At 41.7% G+C, this 24,894-nt stretch overlaps 2 protein-coding genes and 1 long non-coding RNA gene across 24 annotated transcripts in view; 1 reads left to right on the forward strand and 2 right to left on the reverse strand.

Moving 5' to 3' along the window:
* Window positions 1-1,611, reverse strand: part of kiaa1109 (KIAA1109 ortholog) — an 89,126-nt gene extending 87,515 nt beyond the window's left edge. For all 20 annotated transcript variants that reach the window (XM_071382634.1, XM_071382633.1, XM_071382622.1 and 17 more), the window contains exon 1: window positions 1,478-1,611. The gene's annotated coding sequence lies outside the window, so the exon portion shown is untranslated. The remainder of the gene's footprint in view (window positions 1-1,477) is intronic.
* Window positions 1,612-1,743: 132 nt separating this feature from the next.
* On the forward strand, window positions 1,744-5,267 carry LOC139563734 (uncharacterized). Its single transcript, XR_011672630.1, has 2 exons — window positions 1,744-2,307; window positions 4,130-5,267. It is a non-coding gene; the product is annotated as an uncharacterized lncRNA (long non-coding RNA).
* On the reverse strand, window positions 4,800-24,229 carry c9orf72 (C9orf72-SMCR8 complex subunit). 3 transcript variants are annotated; one of them, XM_071382635.1, is made up of 10 exons: window positions 24,014-24,229; window positions 12,377-12,833; window positions 12,119-12,214; window positions 10,033-10,097; window positions 9,240-9,312; window positions 8,821-8,937; window positions 8,258-8,493; window positions 8,008-8,065; window positions 7,774-7,883; window positions 4,800-7,657 (listed from the first exon to the last, which is right to left on the reverse strand). In XM_071382635.1, exons 1-10 carry the CDS (start codon window positions 24,073-24,075, stop codon window positions 7,471-7,473), a joined length of 1,461 nt encoding a protein of 486 aa, XP_071238736.1. In that variant the 5' UTR covers window positions 24,076-24,229; the 3' UTR covers window positions 4,800-7,470. The 3 variants fall into 3 exon arrangements, with proteins under 3 accessions (XP_071238736.1, XP_071238738.1, XP_071238737.1); XM_071382637.1 differs by lacking the exon at window positions 24,014-24,229 and adding an exon at window positions 23,621-23,976; XM_071382636.1 differs by lacking the exon at window positions 24,014-24,229 and adding an exon at window positions 23,375-23,568.
* Between the last annotated feature and the right edge of the window lie 665 nt (window positions 24,230-24,894).

Consider the following 24,894-nt stretch of genomic DNA (forward strand, 5'->3'; position numbering starts at 1 on the left):
TTAGCTATCTGTGTGTGAGTGAGGCTCAACGCAAAAGCATGGTGTGGGTGTAGTCCAGTTGTTACGTTGAAAAAGAGGTCAGTAGTTGTGAACACACACAAGCAAATCCCTACCTAATCCACCTTAGATCATGCTGTGTAGAGGGGGGGGGGATGCACAGGACATAAGCACTGCCGTTCATAAACACTCCTGTGTGTGTGTGTTAGTCCGGTTGTGTGAAACCAGAACTGTGAATCGGGCTTGTCTGATGAAGCGACAGTTTTTCCTGAAAGTTCAGTGATCGTATGCCTAATACTACAGGAAGTTGATGAATCAGATCTGAGGAAAGTGATACGAAGCATGCCATGGTAGTAGATTATGAGCAACAGTTATGACGAAAATAGAATACTATCTAGGTCCTGCCAGGCACACTATCTGAAAATCTACATTTTCAACCTAGGACATCACGTGACAATGTTATTTCCTTGTGTCGGTGAGGCTCATCATGTTGGCCCAGTATGCTGACAGCAAGTCATCTCACGCAGACAACAAAAGAGGATTCATTCTTTGAATCTTTCAAGGCAGGCTCAGACATGTTGCAATAGAAAATTGGATGTTTGATAACAGCACAATCAGTGAAGCAACCATAATGACAAATAGTTTTGTACTAACTAGCCACGTGATTATGTGATAGTCATAAATTTGAGTATTTCTATTTGTTTGCAAGTTAGTAGGTAGGAAGTTAGTTGGAGGCAAGCTAGCTTAGTCAGCCAGCTAGATAGGTGGCTTTCAGAACAACAAGTAAACCTTGCACTCTCGCTAGTGCAGCGTATCCCAAACTCCGTCCGGAGGACCCAAAGGGGTGCACGTTTGTGTTTGCCCAAGTACTACACAGCTGATTCAAATAATGAAATCATCGAGCTTTGATTATTTTAATCAACGCTGTGAGGCTCAGGCAAAAAACTAAACGTGGTACCCAGGACCGAATTTGGTTCGTTTAACCTTGTACTAGCGACTTATTCCATCACCATTTTCATGGATTGCAATAAATACAGCTAGTTGCTGTTCACGATGCTTAGCCTGGGGTCCCCAGATCGATAGTATTTAACGACCAGGTGAAGGCCCCCCGGCTAACCCGCGATGAACGTTCTGAAAACGTATTTACTAAGTTAACTAGTAGCTAATGTTAGCTAGATTTGTTTGTTGTGGGCACGAACGTTAACTTGTACGGCCTTCCGCAAACAATTAATTTGAGATTTGCGGTATTCTCAGGTCATTAACTTAAACTATGGACAAAACACATAAATATGTGGAAATTTGATGTAAACCGACAGATAATTGCTGCGTCTGTCTCGTAACATATTTTTGACAGCCGTGGTTCCCCACCGCTTCAGGTAAGATAATGACGTTAGCTAGCTACTGTTACAACAGGCCGCACCCAACGACTTGGTATTATTTATCCTTATAGAAAGTCTAAGGGCAAAAAGAGAACACAAACCTTAATATACGTTGTATGACATTAGATTTCATTTTGCGCCAATTCTTCGGGAATTACTATTCCTTTGTTCTTTTAGACATCCTTAGCAGCTCTCCAAAATATCTGCATGGCAGCAAACTAGTTGATAGTTCTTCCTTTCGCAGACACCAAACACAACATTCGACCAATGGGTAAATTGTGGGCGATAAATCAACCAATTAAGACAACGGATTTGACAAAGTACAACCCACTTTGAAGATTGACATTTATTTCAGCGTATCAACTGTAATGTTTTTATTATTATGCACGACCTGAGTACTATCTAATGCAGGGTTTCCCAACTGGCCGCCCAGGAACCGAATTTGCCCCGCGGGTCGTTTTATTTGTCCCGCCGTGTTTTGAGCGCAAAATAAATACAACTAAAACTTTTGTGGAATATAATTTTTGGATATAATACTGTAAAAAACCCAGAATCAGCTCCAATTGATTTTTAAATTAGGAAATATGTTCCCAAATATTCCTAGGCATAATAGAGACATGTGATTGTATATAAATAATAATTGATTGGATTAAAAAAAAAATATATATATAGCACTTTTCTACCAGCTGAGGTACTCAAATTGCTTTACATAGTAGGGGGAAACTCCCCTCATCCACCATCAATGTGTAGCACACACTTTAGTGATGCATGTGTAACAGTTTAACTTTAGTCCGTCCCCTCGCCCCGACCCGGGCGCGAATCAGGGACCCTCTGCACACATCAACAACAGTCACCCACGAAGCATCATTACCCATCGCTCCACAAAAGCCGCGGCCCAACGCTCACCATACATCAGCTATCAGGTGGAGAGGTAAGGAGTGATATACTGTATGTACATTAGGAATGAGGGAGATGATTAGGTGGCTACGTTGGGAATTTAGTCATGACACCAGGGTGAACACCCCAATGTTGTAGTGGCGGGTATAATCAGGTATAACCGCTTATTTTTCAGTGTCGCCACTGATACTTATCAAAGTAGTGAAGGTATACGCGTATCAATCAATAGGACTGATAGAACAGATCGGAATGTTTAGCTTAACATGTTGATAAACTAAAATACCGTTCTAAAATTCGCACCGCACATGCAAGTGGTTTCATGGACAGAGATGGAAATATCCGTTAGAAAGAGGGGGGATTTAAAGATGCAACAACTATCAGGGGTTGCTAATATGATTAGGATAATGCCTTTGGCTGCTAGACAGTGAAATAAAGTTGAAATTAAACCAATAGAACAGGGGAACGCATATGAGTGAGTCTTTATACAAATAATTGCCTCCACGTTTCTATGGTGGGATTTTGGCTATAGGCTATTTTTAAGTAAGGTAAGACATGCCTCATAATATGAAGTAAAACATCCAGGTTTTAAACAATTCAAACAGGAAAAATATAGCGATACCGTAGGCCTAACCGTCTTCTGCTTGATGGTAGCCCATGTCAGAATGATATCATGATGATTATTTGAATCAATCCAGTGGCCATTCCTTTTGCAAACTCCATCTCATGCTACAGAAACACCACTAATCAAACAATAGTGCTAGGTGCCTGCACACTTGAATTAAAGGGTAACTACTCAACAAAAACGGGTCTCCTGGTGTGTTTTAAGAATTATTATGGGCTTAAAAAATACTGAGTTTTTCTGTGAAAAAAAAAAAGGTGTGACTTTCAGAATGAAAACAGACACTTGTGAATTTCTGAAACAGTTTGTTTCAATAGTTGGCCTACTTTTAGCCTACTGCAGAGTACAGCTTGGGTTGGCCTGACTGTGAAAGACCAATAGGAGATTTATCATTTTAGGTCATTCAGAGTGTATGTCACTGTTTCTCATATAATTACAAACAAAAAAATCCTTCGCCAAGGGAGCTGTATTTTTTTCAGCTAAATGTAACTATACCCACTTCTCCAGGCACCCCTGCTCTTACAATAAGAGCCATGGGATTTTGAATGACCACAGAGTCAGGACACCTGTTTTAACGTCCCATCCGAAAGACGGCACCCTAAGCAAGGCAATGTTCCCAAATGTAATCAAAGTCTGAAATGATTGATTTAGTCAAATATTACATATGTTTAGGCTTCTTGCGCTCAATCTGGCCCCCCGGCTATCTGCTCAAGAAAAAATTGTCCCGCGGCTGAATCTAGTTGATGATCCCTGATCTAATGCATTTATGTATAAAATGTTTGATCATACAATCACAAATGTCTTTTTACATTGTCTTATGTAATGTACTGTATACAGCACATTTGGAAAGTATTCAGACCCCTTGACTTTTTTCACATTTTGTTACATTATAGCCTTATTCTAAAATTGATTAAATTAATGTTTTTCCTCAATCTACACACAATACTGACTAATAACAAAGCGAAAAACAGGTTAAACATTTTTGCAAATGTATTAAAAATAAAAAGGATGCCTTATTTACATAAGTATTCAGACCCTTTGCTGTGAGACTTGAAATTGAGCTCAGGTGCATCCCGTTTCCATTGATTATTCTTGATGTTTCTACAACTTGATTGGAGTCCACCTGTGGTAAATTCAATTGATTGGACATTATTTGGAAAGGCACACACCTGTCTATATAAGGTCCCACAGTTGACAGTGCATATCAGAGCAAAAATGCTGTGTTGATGTTTTTCAGCGGCAGGGACTAGGAGATTAGTCAGGATCGAGGGAAAGCTGAACGTAGCAAAGTACAGAGAGATCCTTGATGAAAACCTCCTCCAGAGCGCTCAGGACCTCAGACTGGGGCGAAGGTTCACCTTCCAACAGGACAACAACCCTAAGCACACAGCCAAGACAATGCAGGAGTGGCTTCAGGACAAGTCTCGGAATGTTCTTGAGTGGCCCAGCCAGAGCACGGACTTGAACCCGATTGAACATCTCTGGAGAGACCTGAAAATAGCTTTGCAGCAACCCTCCCCAATCAACCTGACATAGCTTGAGGCTCTGTGGAGAAGAATTGGAGAAACTCCCCAATTACAGGTGTGCCAAGTTTGTAGCGTCATTCCCAAGAAGACGTGAGGACTGAGTAAAGGGTCTGAATTCTTATGTAAATGTGATATCAGTTTATTTTTTAATTAGCAACAATTTAAAAAAAACTGTTTTTGCTTTGTCATTATGGGGTATTGTATGTAGATTGAGGATTTCTTTTTTTTAATCTATTTTAGAATAAGGCTGTAATGTAAATGTGGAAAGTCAAGAGGTCTGAATACTTTCCGAATGGATTGTAAATCATTTAGACATCGTTTCTATGCACATTCTGTAAGACTAGTAAATGTGTAAACTAATTGTAGTAAATATGCATACCATTTTGTATTGACACATTTATTTATTATCATGGATGCATTGACAAATGTTAGAATACAATTTGAACACTGCATCAGCATGAAGGCCAGTGGGGTGAACAATATTAAGTTCTCATTGGCATACGCCATAAACCACATCTGCCAATGAAAGTTTGTGAGAAAATAAGTTAAGGCCACTTGAGTCAAAGTTGATGAGTCAAAGATGCTATACGATAAAACATTAAACATTAAGATGCATTTAGAATCATCAATGGCAACTATATGATGACAAGTATGGCAAGACATGATACCGATATGATATGGCCTGGTGTATCACATTATACCTCATAAGTTACATTAATAATTCATTCTATAACCATCAAGATGTACATGTGAAAAACAATTACTAAAAACTACCTGTCTCTTGTCAACAATCAGCATGCATGCTCAGAACTACAGTATATATCCATAATTGCAATGTGCTCAAATTCAAGACCATATCTCATGCAAATGGTTCATTATAACAAAACCAGAGGGTGTGTTGACCATACGTGCATCAGATGAAGTTGTCCCTCTTGTAATTATCATTTTGCCAACCTAAAGCTCTACAATAGGCTACCATGTAAGCATGAAGTATTGGCACTGCAAAGGGCAATTATGGTTCATAACCTAGACATGGCTGTTCTAGTCTGTCACTCAACAGAAAGACTACATTAACTCTGGATTTCCACCATGTAATTAAACATGTTGTACAATCAGTGTGCTAACATTGATATGAAAGGTATCCAAACATTCAAGTTTCACAAATAAAGTGAAGTCCAGTCAAGTGCTTGTTGTACCAAACAGACACTGAAGACACCAGACTCACGCTTTCAATAAGACATTGAGTGTTTGGACTTCAAATAGGACAGAGATCCTCCAAAAATTCAACATCTGAAATGTGGACCTTTGGAAATTCTGTATTGTTTTTGCACATTTCAAACACTGTTTAGTGGACAGAAAATGTCTCCCTAATAAAAGGCAGCTTTTGGACAAATCACATGTAAATGTCTTACCCATTTCAAGACATGATAGTTAAGTTTTATTAGTCTTATGTACAGGATACGTATGGTATACGTCAAGGTTATTATAGTTTTGTGATTTAATATTAGTTATTTCTATTGTTTGTTTTTAATTTGAAATTCAGTTTAGTTTGTTAAATCAGACTTGGTTTACTTGTTTTTATTTAGTTTAAGAAAAACAATTCTATTGTTTTTAGTTTTAGGGACAGAAAGCCTGTGTGTTGTAGGTCTATAGTTCGTTTTTTTGGGGATGTCACTTCTTGCCAGGGGGGGGGGGCAGTAATACATAAGGGGATAGGCTTTGAATCATGATGGCTTCTGTGAGAGCATGGGCAGCGCAACTGAGGCCACCTCCCATATTGAAATAGTACATTTTCTTCTTAACAAGTAAACTTCATTGGCTGATCCCACCCGATGACCCGGCTATCATGACTCCCACCGGTTCATGAAGAGGGATCAAGTCTATGGCCCAGGACCGAGTTTGGGAAACCCTACACTAGAGGCCTCCATACAACTCCATGTCCAGGAGATAGGTTTGGTTAGGTTTAAATTATAAATCAATCCTAATGTGACTTGGATTTAAAAGGATAAACACCAAGACTGGTGTAAGAAATATGGTGGAAGGAAACTCTTGCCCATGTTAACACAAATCCAATGCTTTTTTAAATTTAGTAAATATAAGAATCAAGTACCTTTACCTGACAGAAAGGAAAAAACAAATGAAGTCATGGCACATTTGACATGTTATGTTTATGTAATATTAAACACGTATCACTGACTAAGCCCTTCAAATAGGTTAATAAAAATGGCTGCAACAGCAAAAACATAAGCAACACATTCACAAATCTATCAGTTCAAAGCCAGCCAGCTTGTGTGTGTGTTTCTGGTCCACCAAACAAGATCTTCTGGTTCATTCTCAAGAAGACTGCGTTCCAGAGAGGTGGTCGTTCGGTTTCTCAAGCCTGATGACAGTTGCCCACGGACAAAGAATATCCTCTCCACGAACTCTTGGGATGCAGGGGCAGAAACCAGATCCAGTGCCACAGCTTAGGATAAACAGCCATCCTTGCCGGAGGTGACTTTCTCATCCTCTCCCCCAGTAGTAGTAGATTGCAAGTGAGAAGGCACGGCACCCCATCAGACAGCGACTGGCTGTCAGTCTGAAGTTTGTCGTTGTAGATTGTGAACGGCTCCAACTTCACAAGCTGTTCTAGCTTAGCCCAGTCCGGCTCTGCGCTCACCCTCAGATTTCTTCCCTGTTAGCTAGTGATAGCAATGCACAAACTAAGCCTATTTGAAACCTCGGCATCTACTGGCAGTACTTACCCACCATATTCAGAAGCTCAAAAACCCCATTAGAAAAAAAGGTTACATCGTATTAGATTTGTTTAGAAGGGAAAAAAACAAATAATTTATGATGGCCTCTATTTTGTTTTAGTTCGTTTTGCAGTATATTATACGTTTCAGCATATGTTTATTTGTTTACTATATTGTTTTTACAATTTTAGTTTACTATAATAACCTTGGTATACACCGTCCAATTAAATGCTTACTTGCAGGTTCCTTATTGACAATGCTACAATAATAAGAAATAATTAAAGATAAGAAACAAACATAAGTCATGAGGATAAGAGTCAAAAACTCATGAGCACATCTCGCTCCTGTACACTGGTGTAGAATGGCTTCCCAAATACAAAGGAGTGCAGTCCAGCCCTCAGCTTCTCAGCAAAAGCCATGACAATATTCAGGTCACCTTCCACCATCAGGTCGAGGTCTGTCTTCAAGCTGCGCAAGGAGCGGAAAGGCTTCTTTCCCTTTTGCCTGAGGGTGGGGAATTCAAACATAAAAAAAGTTGTATTACACGGTGTCCTGCTGTGCTGGGACAAAAGTCCTATTGAAACCAATTACATCTGCTTCCATAGCGGGAGGTAACTTACGTTTCATCTTCAATGTATTTGAGTAGCGTGAGAGCCTTCCTGTGAAGGATCAGCAAGAACTGGGCTAAGTAAGTACTTCGCAGATTGAGGCCTGGCTTCAGCATGAACACCTGAGAACAAAACCGAGAATCAACTATTATTGTTGGCCCTGATAAGCCAACAAAAGGCCGACATATGAGGAGACCATTTTTCAGCACCACAAATATTGTTGCTTCCTTTTTTCTGGTGTCTTACCTCATCTATAAATAACTTCACCAGAGTGTCTTTATGCATAACGTCCTGAAAAATATTTCTGAGAAAAGAGTGGAGCTTTTAGTGGTCATAAAAACAGAATAACATCCACATCTTTCATGAATGTTAATGTAAACAAGACATAAAATGTTTATACATATGAAATAAATCAATCAATGCTGTTAGGCATCTAAATAAACACAGGCAATTCCAATCTAATTGGAATAACAGAACAGGAGAGAAGAAAGCATACAGGTTGGGGGTGAAGGACTCATCGGTGTGAATGACAGCATCGGGGGCGATGTCATCCTCGCTGGCCGCCTTCCAGAGCGTGCTGAGCTCCGAGCGCATGTAGAGGCGCTGGTTGTACGTGTGCTCATGGCAGGGTGGCATCTGCTTCACCGTGTTGATGTCCACGTCGATGTGCGTGGTCGGGTAGGGCGAGTACAGCACCTGGCGGAAGGGCAAGACGAAGCTGCCAGTGGAGTCCTTGGTTTGGAGAAAGGAGGGGGAGAGTAATGAGGGGGATCACAATGCCAAACTAGCAGTCTGTTAAGCTATGACCTTTTGTTCATTTTTTGAGGCCTTGGTTTGAAATAAAATACTTACTTTGCATGACTATTAATTTGCATGCACTTACAATGGGATAATCAAGATGTGAGAAAACAAAAGTAAGTAACCCTCATTGAACACATTGGACCGAAGATCGCTTTTAGTGCGTTAGTGCTAAAAATAAATATATACAAAAATTGCCTGCACATCCACTGGCTCTCCAGGACCAGCATTAGAGAACTGTAATTTAGAGTGGCGTGGTACCTTGAGGAGGCCTTGTACAAACAGTCCTGTGTCGTACTTGAAAGAGGAGTCAGCTTTACAGAGCCGAGAGCACTTCCTCTCAGCAGGGGTGAGGAAAAGGCTCAGTGTTCGCACTATCTAGAGCACAAGAAAACACAAATAAATATCAACGTGGAATTCCTCACAACACATCTGCATTTTAGTGAGGGAGAGAGGATTTGGAGGAGAGTGTGGGTGTGTGCGCGTGTTAACCTGTAATGTCAGATTTTGTATGCTGCAATTTGTTTGTAGATACACAATAACATATGCAGACACGCCTGTGTATAGACATTTTTTATACAAGTACTGTGTGCATGAGTGTGAATACATATGCTGATACAGCAGCCAATGTATGTATGTATGTATGTGTTAAGCACAGAGTATTGGCAGCCTGTCAGTACCTTGTTGACTTTGTCTGGGTTGCTTCCGACCACCATGGAGCAGCCACACGTTTGGAGATGAGAACTGATTGCCCTGAGAGACGGAGGCAATTTCATTGGTGTGTATTTTTTATTAATGCCAAGGATGAGGAATAGTCACTTGATATTAATTTAGCATAATGAGAACATGAGCAACATTAAAATGTGTCCACGTGTTTGTCATAAAAATATGACTTTAATATAGGTCTCTAAAGTGACATAAGTGTTTCCTGACTACTGCAAGAACACTTAAAAGCTGAGTAAAGAAATTATGACTTGCAGTGCATTTGTCATCTCCACAGGCAGTTAAGATAATGATGTTTAGACAGATTTGTCAGGGGGTGCATAACTGCATTCCCCTGATAACTACAATCTCATCACAAATATAGTGTGCAAGGTAAGCAATGTGTACCTAATGGACCTGCCCAGTTTGGATAAAACAGAGAGAAAAGCTGTTAACCTGAAGGAGAGTGAAATTTTTTTTTAACCCTGTGACTATCCCACAAAAAGAAAAGCAGGGGCACTCAAGGTTGTTTCTTGATAATGTGCAGGGTTTTCCACTTGTTGGCAACATTAGTTAATAGAGATTACTTATCAGTCTCAGAGCTCAATTTAGTCAACACTGCATTGCAGTATTTATAATTTTCCTATGGTTAAATAGTCACAGAATGGTTCTGGGTACTGTAAAAAAAAACAAAAAACAGGTAGACAACTTACAGGCAGATGCTTCCAATTTTCAGAATGAAGCAGATAGGCCTACAATAAAAGTGCTTACTTATGCAGGAAATCTTCATGGCAGCTGTCTCCAATGTCGTCATCATTTAGGATGGTGTCCTTGATCTAACACAGATGGAACAAACAAGAGTTCTTTGGTGAAATAGTCCTCAACATGAAGGACAAGATAAAAATGTTTGCCTACTGTAACATTAGTGAGACAGAGTAGTTATTGCCCGAATTTGAGTAGTCTAATCCTCAAATTATTGTGGAATTGTGTGTGACTTAGCACATTTTTACATCTCATTGATGAACATCAAAATGATAATTAAAGCGTCAGTGGAGCCTCAGTGGTTAGAACTTTCAGCTTTCTTTTCCACAGAAATTGTGGAGGCTTTGAAGTTTTAGTTTCATTTTCAACTGGGGTTTTTGCATGGTAATGAAAGCTGTGCAAGACTTAACATATCAGTGAAACTAGTTGGATATCATTCTTGGATACCCATGTGATAATGTGACAGTGAACTGCAGGCATAATAGTCTCCTTCTCATGGACATACAGTGGGGTCAGAAATGATTGACAGCTTTGATAAAGATGAGCAAAAATGACGATAAAAAATAAATACAATATAGCTAAAAATTTGTATGCTCAAAAAAAAGGGGGGGGGGGAAATTATATTATACTAACATAATTGCTCAGAAAATAGATTTTGTTTTACAAGTAATAATCTTTCTCAAAAAGGTATGGGTAAAAATGATTGACACCCGTTTTCAATACCTCACCTTGCGAGGATAACAGCACTGAGCCTTTTTCCTAAAATCTTTTATGAGTTGGAGAACACATTGGGAGGGATCTTAGACCATTCATCCATACAGAATTCTTCCAGATCCTTGATATCCTTCGGTCCAAGCGTATGAACTACCTTCTTCAACTAAAAACATGGGGGTTTCAAGACCTGAGATAACTATGCTTTGTGGAAAGTAACAATTTTTCCAGTGGAACAACTACTTGAATATAGATCCCAAAAAATAACTACTTTTTAAAACAATTTGAATACACATCTCAGAAAGTATTACTTTTTAAAACAATTTGAATACAGATCTGAGAAAACTACTACTTGATATAACTACTTGGAGATTGGGTGGTGGCTGTTTTAATCTGGCTTTGGCCAGATCAGTTTTTTGGTCTGGAGCAGCAGGAGCTGCTGGAGCGGCAGGTAGCCTAGTGGTTAGAGCGTTGGGCCAGTAACCGAAAGGTTGCTGGATCGAATCCCCGAGCTGCTGTTCTGCCCCTGAACAAGGCAGTTAACCCACTGTTCCTAGGCTGTCATTGAAAATAAGAATTTGTTCTTAACTGACTTGCCTAGTTAAATAAAAGGTAAATGAAAAATATATAAATTTAAAAAAGAAATTTAAAAAAAAGCTGACATGCACTGGGAGGGATATCAAACCCACACTGGACAGGAACCTACCGGATGTTACTTGGCTGTAGACCTAAGGACAATACTGTTGGATTTTTTTTTATTTTGTTGGATATGCCGGTAAACAGCTTAGATGTCCGGTAGCAGAGAGGGACCGGAAGACCTGTGTAGAAAGGCTCAAAGACGAGCTAGGTGGGGTTTGGTTTTATTGCTACCCAGCGCCGTGGCGCATTCTGTTGTTTCGTTCCCTGAATAAAAGTCCTGGGTCATTTCCCTGGAGAAAGGTCCATTTTGGTCTACGCTTGTGTTATTTCACACTCTCATCAGTTGTTGGCCAGCCCCCCTGCCCAGGTCTGCTTGAAAACCTGTTGAAGAGGACAGTCAGTCCATAAGCCCAGATGTAGGATATCAAGGATCTGGAAGGAGAAGTGGTCTAAGATCCATCCCAATGTGTTCTCCAACTCAAAGCATTTTAGAAAAAGGCTGTGTCATTATCCTTGCAAGGTGAAATATTGAAGACAGGGGTGTCAATAGTTGAGGACAACAAAATCTCAGAAATTGTATTAGTAAAAAAAACAAAAGGTTGTCAAGGTTGTCAATTTCAGACCCCGCTAACTTTTAAAAAGCAAAGTTGTAACATAAATGGGTCTGCAGAGTATAGTGAGCTTTACTGTATTTTTTGCACGATGAAAGTGTTGCCAAATGTGCACAATGGCTTCTGATACTCACGTCTATGTCCTCTGGGACACTGTGTGTCTTCATGGAGGACAGCAGCTCCATGATGGGGACAATCTCTGATGTCAGCACAGAAATTATGTTGTAGCCCTGTATGTCAATGACAAATACCGGCATGGCAGGCTAGGTGATTCAGGTGATAGTACTGGCCTATAATGATAGTCAATTTCACCAGTGATGGATTGAGAAACACTGCCTTAAGGGGATGGCCTAGTAGGGGATAGACTTGGAACTTAAAATCTGAACACTTACTTTCTGCATCCAGATGCGTCCCTTGCGGATTATGTGTTTGAGCCTCTCCACACAGACAGTGTGCAGGGGCAGGTAGAAGGCCAGCTCTGTCTGTGGAAGAATAATGGACAGGGCACACGTGTTCTTGTCACCCTTCAGCTCGCCGTCAAAGATCAGCGAGACAATGATGACACCCTTCTCAGCTAGGACGAAGAACTTGACGTCCACCGCTCCACACTCGGCACTGCGCAGAATCTCCCCGTTCAGCGTGTGATTGGCCAGGAAGGTGACTTCACCGTCACTCAGCAACAGCGGCTGCTCACACCTGGGAGCCCAGATGTGGCGCACCCGTGGGCCCAGGATGTTGTCCCAGTAGGCAAAGGTGGCGGCGAGGAGAGGGCATTCTCCTTCGACAGTCACCTCTGTCTTAGCCACTGCGGGCGACTGAGGTGGGCCAGAAGACATGTTGTTACTGTACCTGGGGGTGGGTTGGAAGACCAGAAAGGTGGAATGTAGATCACGCCTGGCTGGTAGAATTATACATCTATTTATTGTTCAAGCTATCTTATAGGAAGAGAAAATAGATGTCAGACAAATAGAGTACATCCCACAAACTAACAATATTGAACTCTTGCACCTTCATAAATACAAATCTCCATTAAAAACATAGTGTATAAGTCCACACAAGACATAATACTTTTTAACAATCTAAAATAAAATAAAAATTGGTGTGTATTTTCCAGTGTTGTGTTCGGGAGCAAATCGAGTCTGAGTCAAGACCATGATTGTAAATGGTCAAATCACCATAATAAGAGTTCAAAATGTCCAGTATTTCTGTGTTCATATTTCAGAACATATGGATTCTTTAGACATTCAGAATAGTGAAACAATGCATGCTGAGGGAAAATAGAGCCACTCTATTAATTAATTATTATTATAATAATAATTATTTTCAATGATGTTCTGATTTAATCTCTTTAGTTTTGTTGGAAAGGGTTAACACTAAAGAGAGAAAAAATATCCAATTAGGATTTTTCTGTGCTGGTCTCTGGGGAGATAAATCTAGCTATCCAAGTCAGCCATTGGCTAAGCCATCAGAAGCTAGATAAAAAGGCATCTGCCATTCAAATCAAATCAAATTTTATTTGTCACATGTGCCAAATTCAACAGGTGTAGTAGACCTTAAGTGAAATGCTCAACTGTATTAGGTAACATTTTTGGAGTGACAGTGGAATCAACCAATCACATTTTGACTTAATAAGTGGGATCGTTTTTACAAAAACTTCTGCCTTCTTGAAGGCCAATAGGTCACTGTGCAATAGCGAGCAGTAGTTTTCCCACGGTCTAGCTAGCTAGTTTGCAGCGGCTGCAGCAGGTGTTATCAAAGAGGATGTTGTTGCTAATTTGTTAGCTTCTCCCTTTTCAAGAATAACTTTCAACAAGAAGTTAAGTTTCAAATGATCATCATCTGGTGAGTGGAACTGGATTTTTTACTGCAGCATGCTTGCCGTTAGACATCTCTTTGAAAATAACTTGTGTGCGTGTGAAACATTGTTGCATTTAAAGTGAAACGGACAGCATTTTAGCAATATGAAACCTTACTCAAATCTGTTCATATACACCCCTAGAAAGAAGGACACTTTAAAATGGTCTGACAAGCTACCACTTAGTCATTTTCATAAATTCTTAGAATGTTTGGGAAGGCATTTGTTAAAATGCTATAGCAATATAGAGTGGGAAAGTGGCCGTGCGTTTGGACAATTAATAGACACTGCAGCAAATAAAACCGAATAAAAACACTCAGACCGGTGCGCTGTAGCCAATCAGAGCGACAGTAGACCTTTACAAACAAGCCATTTGCCACCCGGGGCTACCATCATTCACTTTGAACTGGACTGTGTGTTTACAGGCAGTTGAACAGCGCGACTTTAGATCATTAGAACGCATTCGCCAAAAGCCACAAAATAAACCCGAATGGATTTCTGCAAATATGTAAACACCACAGGAATCCTCTTACATTTTGGAACTTTACAGTCCTATTGACCAAACAACCATGAAAAGGTAGACTCTCTCCCTCAGTTATGAGCAAGATAAGCTCAAATCTAATGAAGGAACATTAGATAAACACTCAAACTTTTTCGGCTAGTTGGCCGTAAAAATTGCACTGATAAACCATAGGGAATTGTAACCTACTCTTCCTTCTGTAGCTTGCCTGACAATGCATGCTTGTCCCCAAGCTAACTGGCTAAAGTTGGCTAGCTTGCTACTCCCAGACACAAATGAGAACACCTCACTCTGACCATTTTACTCGGCGTAGTAGAGTTGCTTACATGTAATCTACAGCGTTCTTGATTAACTATAACTTTTTCCCCCCTACGTTTACTGATATCGGTCATATTCAGCAGGTGTTCCGCGTTCATAAATTCATCAGTTCTGCGCTCTGGCACACAGACGAGAGTGCTCTGAAATTGAAGTAGATGGCCAGAGTGAATTTGCAAACGCAAGAGATATGCTTACTGTATAATCGTTGTACAAATTCTTGCTAGCTAACCAAATGAAACCTGCTTCTCTAGCGGTGTATAGCCACCAAAAAACAATGAGGGGGAAAAAGTCAGTCACTCACCCACCCACTCCTCCAATGGCATGTCATCCTCCTAGCTAACATTAGGCTGTGTTTTTAGCGTGCTACATAAATAGATACATTAGCCTATTAGCCACATTATGACTGACTTGTGATCATTGCTAGTTTGAATGTATTGACATTCCCAGCCTTGGTTACATTTGTCAGTTTTTGTCCAGAATATTGAGTCATTGAAACAGTGCATCCGAATGGAGGCAGCAAACAATGTACCAGGCCAGATGTAATTTACAACCTGATAAAAATACTTTCTGGACTACCAAGAAATGTATTGATGAATTATATTAATCATGCATTGAACTGTATTAATCTATTCTGCCAACAATGCCTTAGCGTATGCCATGGAACGTTGAGTCAAATATAACCTATTTTTAAAACCTCTTGACTGATATTATGATTGTCTGTTTGTTTCATATCAGCAAAGCAATTGAAAGGCTGTCAGTTTCACTTTAAGTCACTGGTTACTTTGTATGCTAACTGTTTCATGCAACGGGAGTAATAGTTGTACATTTTGATTGGGAAACGCTTAATGGCTGTTTTTGTATTCTTATGATTGGGATCTACTGGCTTATTATGTCCGAGTTCATGGACTGCTTATCCTTTAACATCATACTGTGTGTGTAACTGCTGTCTTTCCATCGGCCCTATACAGTGGTGTAGCGGTGCCTGGAGAAGTGGGTATACTCAAATTTTGCCAAAAAGTTCCCAAATGGCCCACGCAGCGAAAGGCACCCTGTGTGAAAATCTAGTTTTTGTTATGGTTTTCCAGACCACCCCCCCCAAAAAAGTACACTTTATTTAATAGAAAATACAATTTTGATGGTCTAAGTCCACAACAATGCTGAAAACACATACATCTGATTGGGTGGGCCTGTCAGGGTCTGGCTCCCCATTGGGTGGGCCTCTGTCCGCCCAGGCCCATCCATAGCACTCTGACATAGGCTGGATAACCTACGCGGAAGATTAAACTACCAACGGGACATTCAAAACTGTAATAGATTGTTTCACTGAGTCATGGCTGAACGACGACATGATCAACATACAGCTGGCTGGTTATACGCTGTATCAGCAGGATAGAACAGTGGCGTCTGATAAGACAAGGGGCGGCAGACTATGTATTTTTGTAATTAACAGCTGGTGCACGATACCTAAGAAAGTCTTGAGGTTTTGCTCGCCTGAGGTAGAGTATTTCATGATAAGCTGTAGACCACACTATCTACCTAGAGTTTATCATCTGTACTTTTCATAGCGGTCTACATACCACCACAGACTGAGTCTGGCACTAAGACCGCACTCAATGAGCTGTAACGCTCACGCAGAGGCGGCGCACCTAGTGGCCGGGGACTTTAATGCAGGGAAACTTAAAGCGGTCTTACCAAATGTAAATTAAGTTTTATCTTGTTATTAACACTTTATTCTAGCTAGCTATTTGTGTAGGTAGCTATCAAGTAAACTAAATGATACAGTGTCAGAGGAAGGCCCTAAAAATTGTCAAAGACTCCAGCCACCCTAGTCAGACTGTTCTCTCTGCTACCGCAACGCAAGCGGTACCGGAGCGCCATGTCTAGGTCCAAGAGGCTTCTAAACAGCTTCTATCCCCAAGCCATAAAACTCCTGAACATTTAATCAATAGGCTACCCAGACTATTTGCATTTCCCCCCCCACCCCCTCTTTTACACCACTGCGACTATGTTTATTATCCATGCATAGTCACTTTAATAACTACCTAAATGTACATATTACCTCGACTAACCACTGCCCCCGCACATTGACTCTGTACCGGTATCCCCCTGTATAGTCTCGCTATTGTTATTTTACTGCTGCTCTTTAATTACTTGTTACTTTTAATTCTTATTCGTATATATAGATATATATTTTTTAACCACATTGTTGATTAGGGGCTCATAAGGTCTACCTACACCTGTTGTATTCAGCGCATGTGACTAATAAAATGTGATTTGATTTATTCCGCTGAAAGTAGGCTGAGTGTGCGGCGTGCATGTTAATATATTTCACGGGTTGCGATTGTGTAGGCTACTTTGTGCATGATTTCTCTATTGTAATACATAATTGATATGTCCTATACCGCCACTACACTACATTCATACGCATCAGTAGGGACTAAGTAGTGTGTATAAGCAATGTTGACTGTATTTTCTAAATCACGAACCTGTCACACTCTGAAGGACTATTGGTTCAATACTGCGCAAACATTAAGATTTGTTAAGATATTCATGTTTCAAGAAAGGAATATATACAGTACCAGTCAAAAAAGTTGCCACACTTACTCATTCAAGAACCGCATGTGTGGTTCTGACCGTGATGCATGTAGGTGGTGTGATGGTGTGCATTTGCTGGTGACACAGTTGGTGATTTATTTATAATTCAAGGCACACTTTCCCAGCATGTCTACCACAGCATTCTGCAGCAATACGCCATCCCATCTGGTTTGCACGTAATGGGACTATCATTTGTTTTTCAACAGGAAAATGACCCAACAACACCTCCAGGCTGTGTAAGGGCTATTTGACCAAGAATGAGAGTGATGAGTGCTGCATCAGATGACCTAGTTAAATAAAGATTAAGTAAAAATAAATAAAACCCGGCTTCCACAATCTCCCGACCTCAACCCAATTGAGATGGTTTGGGATGAGTTGGACCGCAGAGTGAAGGAAAAGCAGCCAACAAGTGCTCAGCATGTGGGAACTCCAAGCATTCCAGGTGAAGCTGGTTGAGAGAAAGGGTGGCTACTTTGTGTGTGCAAAGGGTGGCTACTTTGAAGAATCTCAAATATAAATTATATTTAGATTTGTTTAACATTTTTTGGTTACTACATGATTCCATGTGTTATTTCATAGTTTTGATGTCTTCACTATTATTCTACAATGTAGAAAATAGTAAAAATAAAGAAAAACCCTTGAATGTGTAGGTGTTTCCAAACCTTTGACTGGTACTAATACACTGCTCAAAAAAATAAAGGGAACACTAAAATAACACATCCTAGATCTGAATGAATGAAATATTCTTATTAAATACTTTTTTCTTTACATAGTTGAATGTGCTGACAACAAAATCACACAAAAATGATCAATGGAAATCAAATTTATCAACCCATGGAGGTCTGGATTTGGAGTCACACTCAAAATTAAAGTGGAAAACCACACTACAGGCTGATCCAACTGATGTAATGTCCTTAAAACAAGTCAAAATGAGGCTCAGTAGTGTGTGTGGCCTCCACGTGCCTGTATGACCTCCCTACAACGCCTGGGCATGCTCCTGGTGAGGTGGCGGATGGTCTCCTGAGGGATCTCCTCCCAGACCTGGACTAAAGCATCCGCCAACTCCTGGACAGTCTGTGGTGCAACGTGGCGTTGGTGGATGGAGCGAGACATGATGTCCCAGATGTGCTCAATTGGATTCAGGTCTGGGGAACGGGCGGGCCAGTCCATAGCATCAAAGCCTTCCTCTTGCAGGAACTGCTGACACACTCCAGCCACATGAGGTCTAGCATTGTCTTGCATTAGGAGGAACCCAGGGCCAACCGCACCAGCATATGGTCTCACAAGGGGTCTGAGGATCTCATCTCGGTACCTAATGGCAGTCAGGCTACCTCTGGCGAGCACATGGAGGGCTGTGCGGCCCCCCAAAGAAATGCCACCCCACACCATGACTGACCCACCGCCAAACCGGTCATGCTGGAGGATGTTGCAGGCAGCAGAACGTTCTCCACGGCGTCTCCAGACTGTCACATGTGCTCAGTGTGAACCTGCTTTCATCTGTGAAGAGCACAGGGCGCCAGTGGCGAATTTGCCAATCTTGGTGTTCTCTGGCAAATGCCAAACGTCCTGCACGGTGTTGGGCTGTAAGCACAACCCCCACCTGTGGACGTCGGGCCCTCATACCACCCTCATGGAGTCTGTTTCTGACCGTTTGAGCAGAGACATGCACATTTGTGGCCTGCTGGAGGTCATTTTGCAGGGCTCTGGCAGTGCTCCTCCTTGCACAAAGGCGGAGGTAGCGGTCCTGCTGCTGGGTTGTTGCCCTCCTACGGCCTCCTCCACATCTCCTGATGTACTGGCCTGTCTCCTGGTAGCGCCTCCAAGCTCTGGACACTACGCTGACAGACACAGACACAGCAAACCTTCTTGCCACAGCTCGCATTGATGTGCCATCCTGGATGAGCTGCACTACCTGAGCCACTTGTGTGGGTTGTAGACTCCGTCTCATGCTACCACTATAGTGAAAGCACCGCCAGCATTCAAAAGTGACCAAAACATCAGCCAGGAAGCATAGGAACTGAGAAGTGGTCTGTGGTCACCACCTGCAGAACCACTCCTTTATTGGGGGTGTCTTGCTAATTGCCTATAATTTCCACCTGTTGTCTATTGCATTTGCACAACAGCATGTGAAATTTATTGTCAATCAGTGTTGCTTCCTAAGTGGACAGTTTGATTTCACAGAAGTGTGATTGACTTGGAGTTACATTGTGTTGTTTAAGTGTTCCCTTTATTTTTTTGAGCAGTATATATATATATAGCCTGGTGAAGCGTTTTTATGAGCTGACAATGGGTCTCGGGAAGAAATTACGTCCTCACTGTCTGAGACGAGTACAAATGTATCTGACACAGAGACAATACCGAGACACTCAATATGACCAGACTTTACAACACAGGTATTTTCTGTAATTCAGGGCTCATCTGTGAAAGAGACTATAGTTTTAGTATGACTCCCTGATAAAATAAAGGTTCAATAAAATTACATTTTGACAGCTGTCATCTAGCTAGCTGCGTTACCGTTAGCTCTCGAACACTAGGCGTTATTCAGCACTAGTTCCAAAAAGTTCTGGGACACTAAAGTCCATGGAGAATAAGAGCACCTCCTCCCAGCTGCCCACAGCAATGAGACTTGGAAACACTGTCACCACTGATAAATCCACGATAATCTAAAATTTCAATAAGCATTTCTCTACGGCTGACCATGCTTTCCACCTAGCTACCCCAACCCCGGCCAACAGCTCTGCACCCCCCACAGCATCTGGGCCAAGCCCCCACCCGCTTCTCCTTCACCCAAATCCAGACAGCTGATGTTCTGAAAGAGCTGCAAAATCTGGATCCCTACAAATCAGCTGGGCTAGACAATCTGGACCCTCTCTTCCTAAAATTATCAGCCGCCATTGTTGCAACCCCTTTTACTAGTCTGTTCAACCTCTCGTATCATCTGAGATACCTAAAGATTAGAAAGTGGTCGCGGTCATCCCCCTCTTCAAAGTGGAGACACTCTAGACCCAAACTGTCACAGACGTACAGTGGGGAGAAGAAGTATTTGAAACACTGCCGATTTTGCAGGTTTTCCTACTTACAAAGCATGTAGAGGTCTGTAATTTTTTATCATAGGTACACTTCAACTGTGAGAGACGGAATTTAAAACAAATCCAGAAAATCACATTGTATGATTTTTAACTAATTCATTTGCATTTTATTGCATTACATAAGTATTTGATACATCAGAAAAGCAGAACTTAATATTTGGTACAGAAACCTTTGTTTGCAATTAGAGATCATACGTTTCCTGTAGTTCTTGACCAGGTTTGCACACACTGCAGCAGGGATTTTGGCCCACTCCTCCATACAGACCTTCTCCAGATCCTTCAGGTTTCGGGGCTGTCGCTGGGCAATACGGACTTTCAGCTCCCTCCAAAGATTTTGTATTGGGTTCAGGTCTGGAGACTGGCTAGGCCACTCCAGGACCTTGAGATGCTTCTTACGGAGCCACTCCTTAGTTGCCCTGGCTGTGTTTCGGGTCGTTGTCATGCTGGAAGACCCAGCCACGACCCATCTTCAATGCTCTTACTGAGGGAAGGAGGTTGTTGGCCAAGATCTCGCGATACATGGCCCCATCCATCCTCCCCTCAATACAGTGTAGTCGTCCTGTCCCCTTTGCAGAAAAGCATTCCCGAAGAATGATGTTTCCACCACCATGCTTCACAGTTGGGATGGTGTTCTTGGGGTTGTACTCATCCTTCTTCTTCCTCCAAACACAGCGAGTGGAGTTTAGACCAAAAAGCTCTATTGTCGTCTCATCAGACCACATGACCTTCTCCCATTCCTCCTCTGGATCATCCAGATGGTCATTGGCAAACTTCAGACGGGCCTGGACATGCGCTGGCTTGAGCAGGGGGACCTTGCGTGCGCTGCAGGATTTTAATCCATGACGGCGTAGTGTGTTACTAATGGTTTTCTTTGAGACAGTGGTCCCAGCTCTCTTCAGGTCATTGACCAGGTCCTGCCGTGTAGTTCTGGGCTGATCCCTCACCTTCCTCATGATCATTGATGCCCCACGAGGTGTGATCTTGCATGGAGCCCCAGACCGAGGGTGATTGACCGTCATCTTGAACTTCTTCCATTTTCTAATAATTGCGCCAACATTTGTTGCCTTCTCACCAAGCTGCTTGTCTATTGTCCTGTAGCTCATCCCAGCCTTGTGCAGGTCTATAATTTTATCCCTGATGTCCTTACACAGCTTTCTGGTCTTGGCCATTGTGGAGAGGTTGGAGTCTGTTTGATTGAGTGTGTGGACAGGTGCAGTTAATACAGGTAATGAGTGGAGAACAGGAGGGCTTCTTAAAGAAAAACTAACAGGTATGTGAGAGCCGGAATTCTTACTGGTTGGTAGGTGATCAAATACTTATGTCATGCAATAATGCAAATTAATTACTTAAAAATCATACAAGGTGATTTTCTGGATTTTTGTTTTAGATTCCATCTCACAGTTGAAGTGTACCTATAATAAAAATTAGACCTCTACATGCTTTGTAAGTAGGAAACACTGCTGATTTTGCAGGTTGTCAAATACTTGTTCTCCCCACTGTATATCCATCCTGCCCTGCCTTTCTAAAGTCTTCGAAAGCCAAGTGAACAAACAGACCACCGACCATTTCGAATCCCATCGTAACTTCTCAGCTATGCAATCTGGTTTCCGAGCTAGTCACCAGTGCACCTCAATCACGCCCAAGGTCCTAAATGATATAACCGCCATCGATGAAAGACAATACTGTGCAGCCGTCTTCATCGACCTAGCCAAGGCTTTCGACTCTGTCAATCACCGTATTCTTATAGGCAGACTCAACAGCCTTGGTTTCTCTTATGACTGCCTCACCTGGTTCACTAACTACTTCTCAGACAGAGTTCAGTGTGTCAAATCGGAGGGCCTGTTGTCCGGACCTCTGGCAGCCTCTATGGGGGTGCCACAGGGTTCAATTATCGGGCCGACTCTTCTCTGTATATATCAATGATGTCGCTCTCGCTGAAATCCAAAGTTAAATCTAGAATCGGTTTCCAACAAAGCCTCCTTCACTCATGCTGCCAAACTTACCCTCATAAAACTGACTATCCTTGACTTTGGCGATGTCATTTAGAAAATAGCCTCCAACACTCTACTCAGACTGCATCCAATTTGCTATCACAATGCCATCCATTTTGTCACCAAAGCCCCATATACTACCCACCACTGCGACCTGTATGTTCTCATTGGCTGGTCCTCGCTACATATTCGTCGCCAAACCCACTGGCTCCAGGTCATCTATAAGTCTTTGCTAGGTAAAGCTCCGCCTTATCTCACCATAGCAACACCGACCGCGCTCCAGCAGGTATATTTCACTGGTCATCCCCAAAGCCCCCTTTGGCTGCCTTTCCTTACAGTTCTCTGCTGCTAATGACTGGAACGAATTGCAAAAATCACTGAAGTTGGAGACTTATCTCCCTCACTAACTTTAAGCGTCAGCTGTCGGAGCAGCTTACCGATGCTGCAGCTGTACACAGCCCATCTGTAAATAGCCCATCCAACCAACTACCTACCTCATCCCCATATGTTTTTCTGCTCTTTTGCACACCAGTATTTCTACTTGCACATCCTCATCTGCACATCTATCACTCCAGTGTAAATTGCTCAATTGTAATTACTTCGCCACTATTGGCCTATTTATTGCCTTACCTCCTTACTTCATTTGCACACACTGTATACATATTTTTCTATTGGGTAATTGACTGTACGTTTGTTTATCCCACGTGTAACTCTGTGTTGTCGTTTTTTTGTCGCACTGCTTTGCTTTATCTTGGCCAGGTCGCAGTTGTAAATGAGAACTTGTTCTCAACTGGCCTACCTGGTTAAATAAAGGTGAAATAATAAAAAATATAATCTGCCTTCTCCCTAGTTTTAAGCCATTAGCTTCGCCCACGACTGGCTCATGTGAACTACAATCCCGACGCTGTGTTTTAGCGTTTAGAAACGTCAATAATCATTGCTTGCGATACGGCGTTCGAAACATATGGCCCTTAACCTGCATCTGCGAGAATGAATCCTTCAAAAAAAAGAGATACACTTACTGTAGCAGTTTTGCACAGATCCATACAGCTATGGGTGCCTCCATCCAACAAAATTACACAGTCAGGTGCATGCTAGATGGCTAATTAGCACAAGTGGTTACCACTGTCTATTTTCTGTAAACAAGCGCTGTAACATGGCCTGAGTGGGAACATGAACCCTATCCATATCAAGGTGTGTATCAATGCAACCTTTGTCTTCTTCTTGCTGATATGAAAGATAAAGTTCTTATACATACAAAACCTTACCGTGGCGTAAACTACGACTGTTAATGTTCAGATTGAGTGTCGGGGCTCTTAACCAAACTCCCACAGAAGACGTCTTCGTCCAATGAGCTATGTTTAATGGCACTGAGAGTCATGATCAAAGGCTCGGTTACTGTCTACAACAAGTGGTCAAGGTTAATGTTTTTCAGGGGTTTAAATAATGTGAAACATAAAAGGAGAACTACACATCTTAATACAGAGCCAGTAGCTGGCTCATTACTAGTTAGTTAGGCGTATGTATGCATTACCAGCAGTAGCTAGCTAGCCAAGCTGTAACGTTAGTGCATATAATGTTGGTAAACCTGTTGTAAATAGAAACTGGCATGCCCGAATACATTTTCAATTATATCTGCATTTAAAAGAGGCGTTACTCACCAAAGTCTCAATGTACTTTGTTTGTAGCTCGCATAAATAGTGTGGTATGACGGCACAAACATATGTTAAAAGTGCACTCTGCCACCTACTGTGTGGGGGTGCAAACTGTGGAACGTTAAGCAGAGAGGAAGAGAGGCCCAATTCAGCGGAAAATCTTTCTCCCTCCCATTGCTCGGGCTGAGAGACATGTATCTTGTCAGTATATCCATACTATTTGCTTTAACAGAAAAACACGGAGAAATAGAATCACTTCCTCATTCGTCAACACTACATTATATGCCGTGAAGGCACACTGCCTTCTAGCGAAATATTATGGGTATCTAAGATAGATGATGTAATTTTACATGCAAAATAAATAAATAATATTGAAGGTTGATTCATACACTGAGAATACCAAACATTAGGAACACCTTCCTAATATTGAGTTGCACCCCCCTCCCTCAGGGCATGAACTCTACAAGGTGTCGAAAGCGTTCTACAAGGATGCTGGTCCATGTTTACTCCAATCTTACACATAGTTATGTAAAATTGTCTTGATGTCCTTTGGTGGATCATTATTGATACTCATGGGAAACTGTTGAGCTTGAAAAACCCAGCAGCGTTGCAGTTCTTAACACTAACTGGTGCACCTGGCACCTACTACCATACCTCATTCAAAGGCACATAAATCTTTTGTCTTGCCCATTCTCATCTGAAGATGATGCAATCTCAATCGCACTCCACACTGCCCTTTCCCACCTGGACTAAAGGAACACCTATGTGAGAATGCTGTTCATTACTACAGCTCAGCGTTCAACACCATAGTGTCCACGAAGCTCATCACTAAGCTAAGGACCCTGGGACTAAACACCTCCCTCTTTAACTGGATCCTGGACTTCCTG

Source organism: Salvelinus alpinus, chromosome 34, assembly GCF_045679555.1.
Source record: "Salvelinus alpinus chromosome 34, SLU_Salpinus.1, whole genome shotgun sequence".
Taxonomy (NCBI): domain Eukaryota; kingdom Metazoa; phylum Chordata; class Actinopteri; order Salmoniformes; family Salmonidae; genus Salvelinus; species Salvelinus alpinus.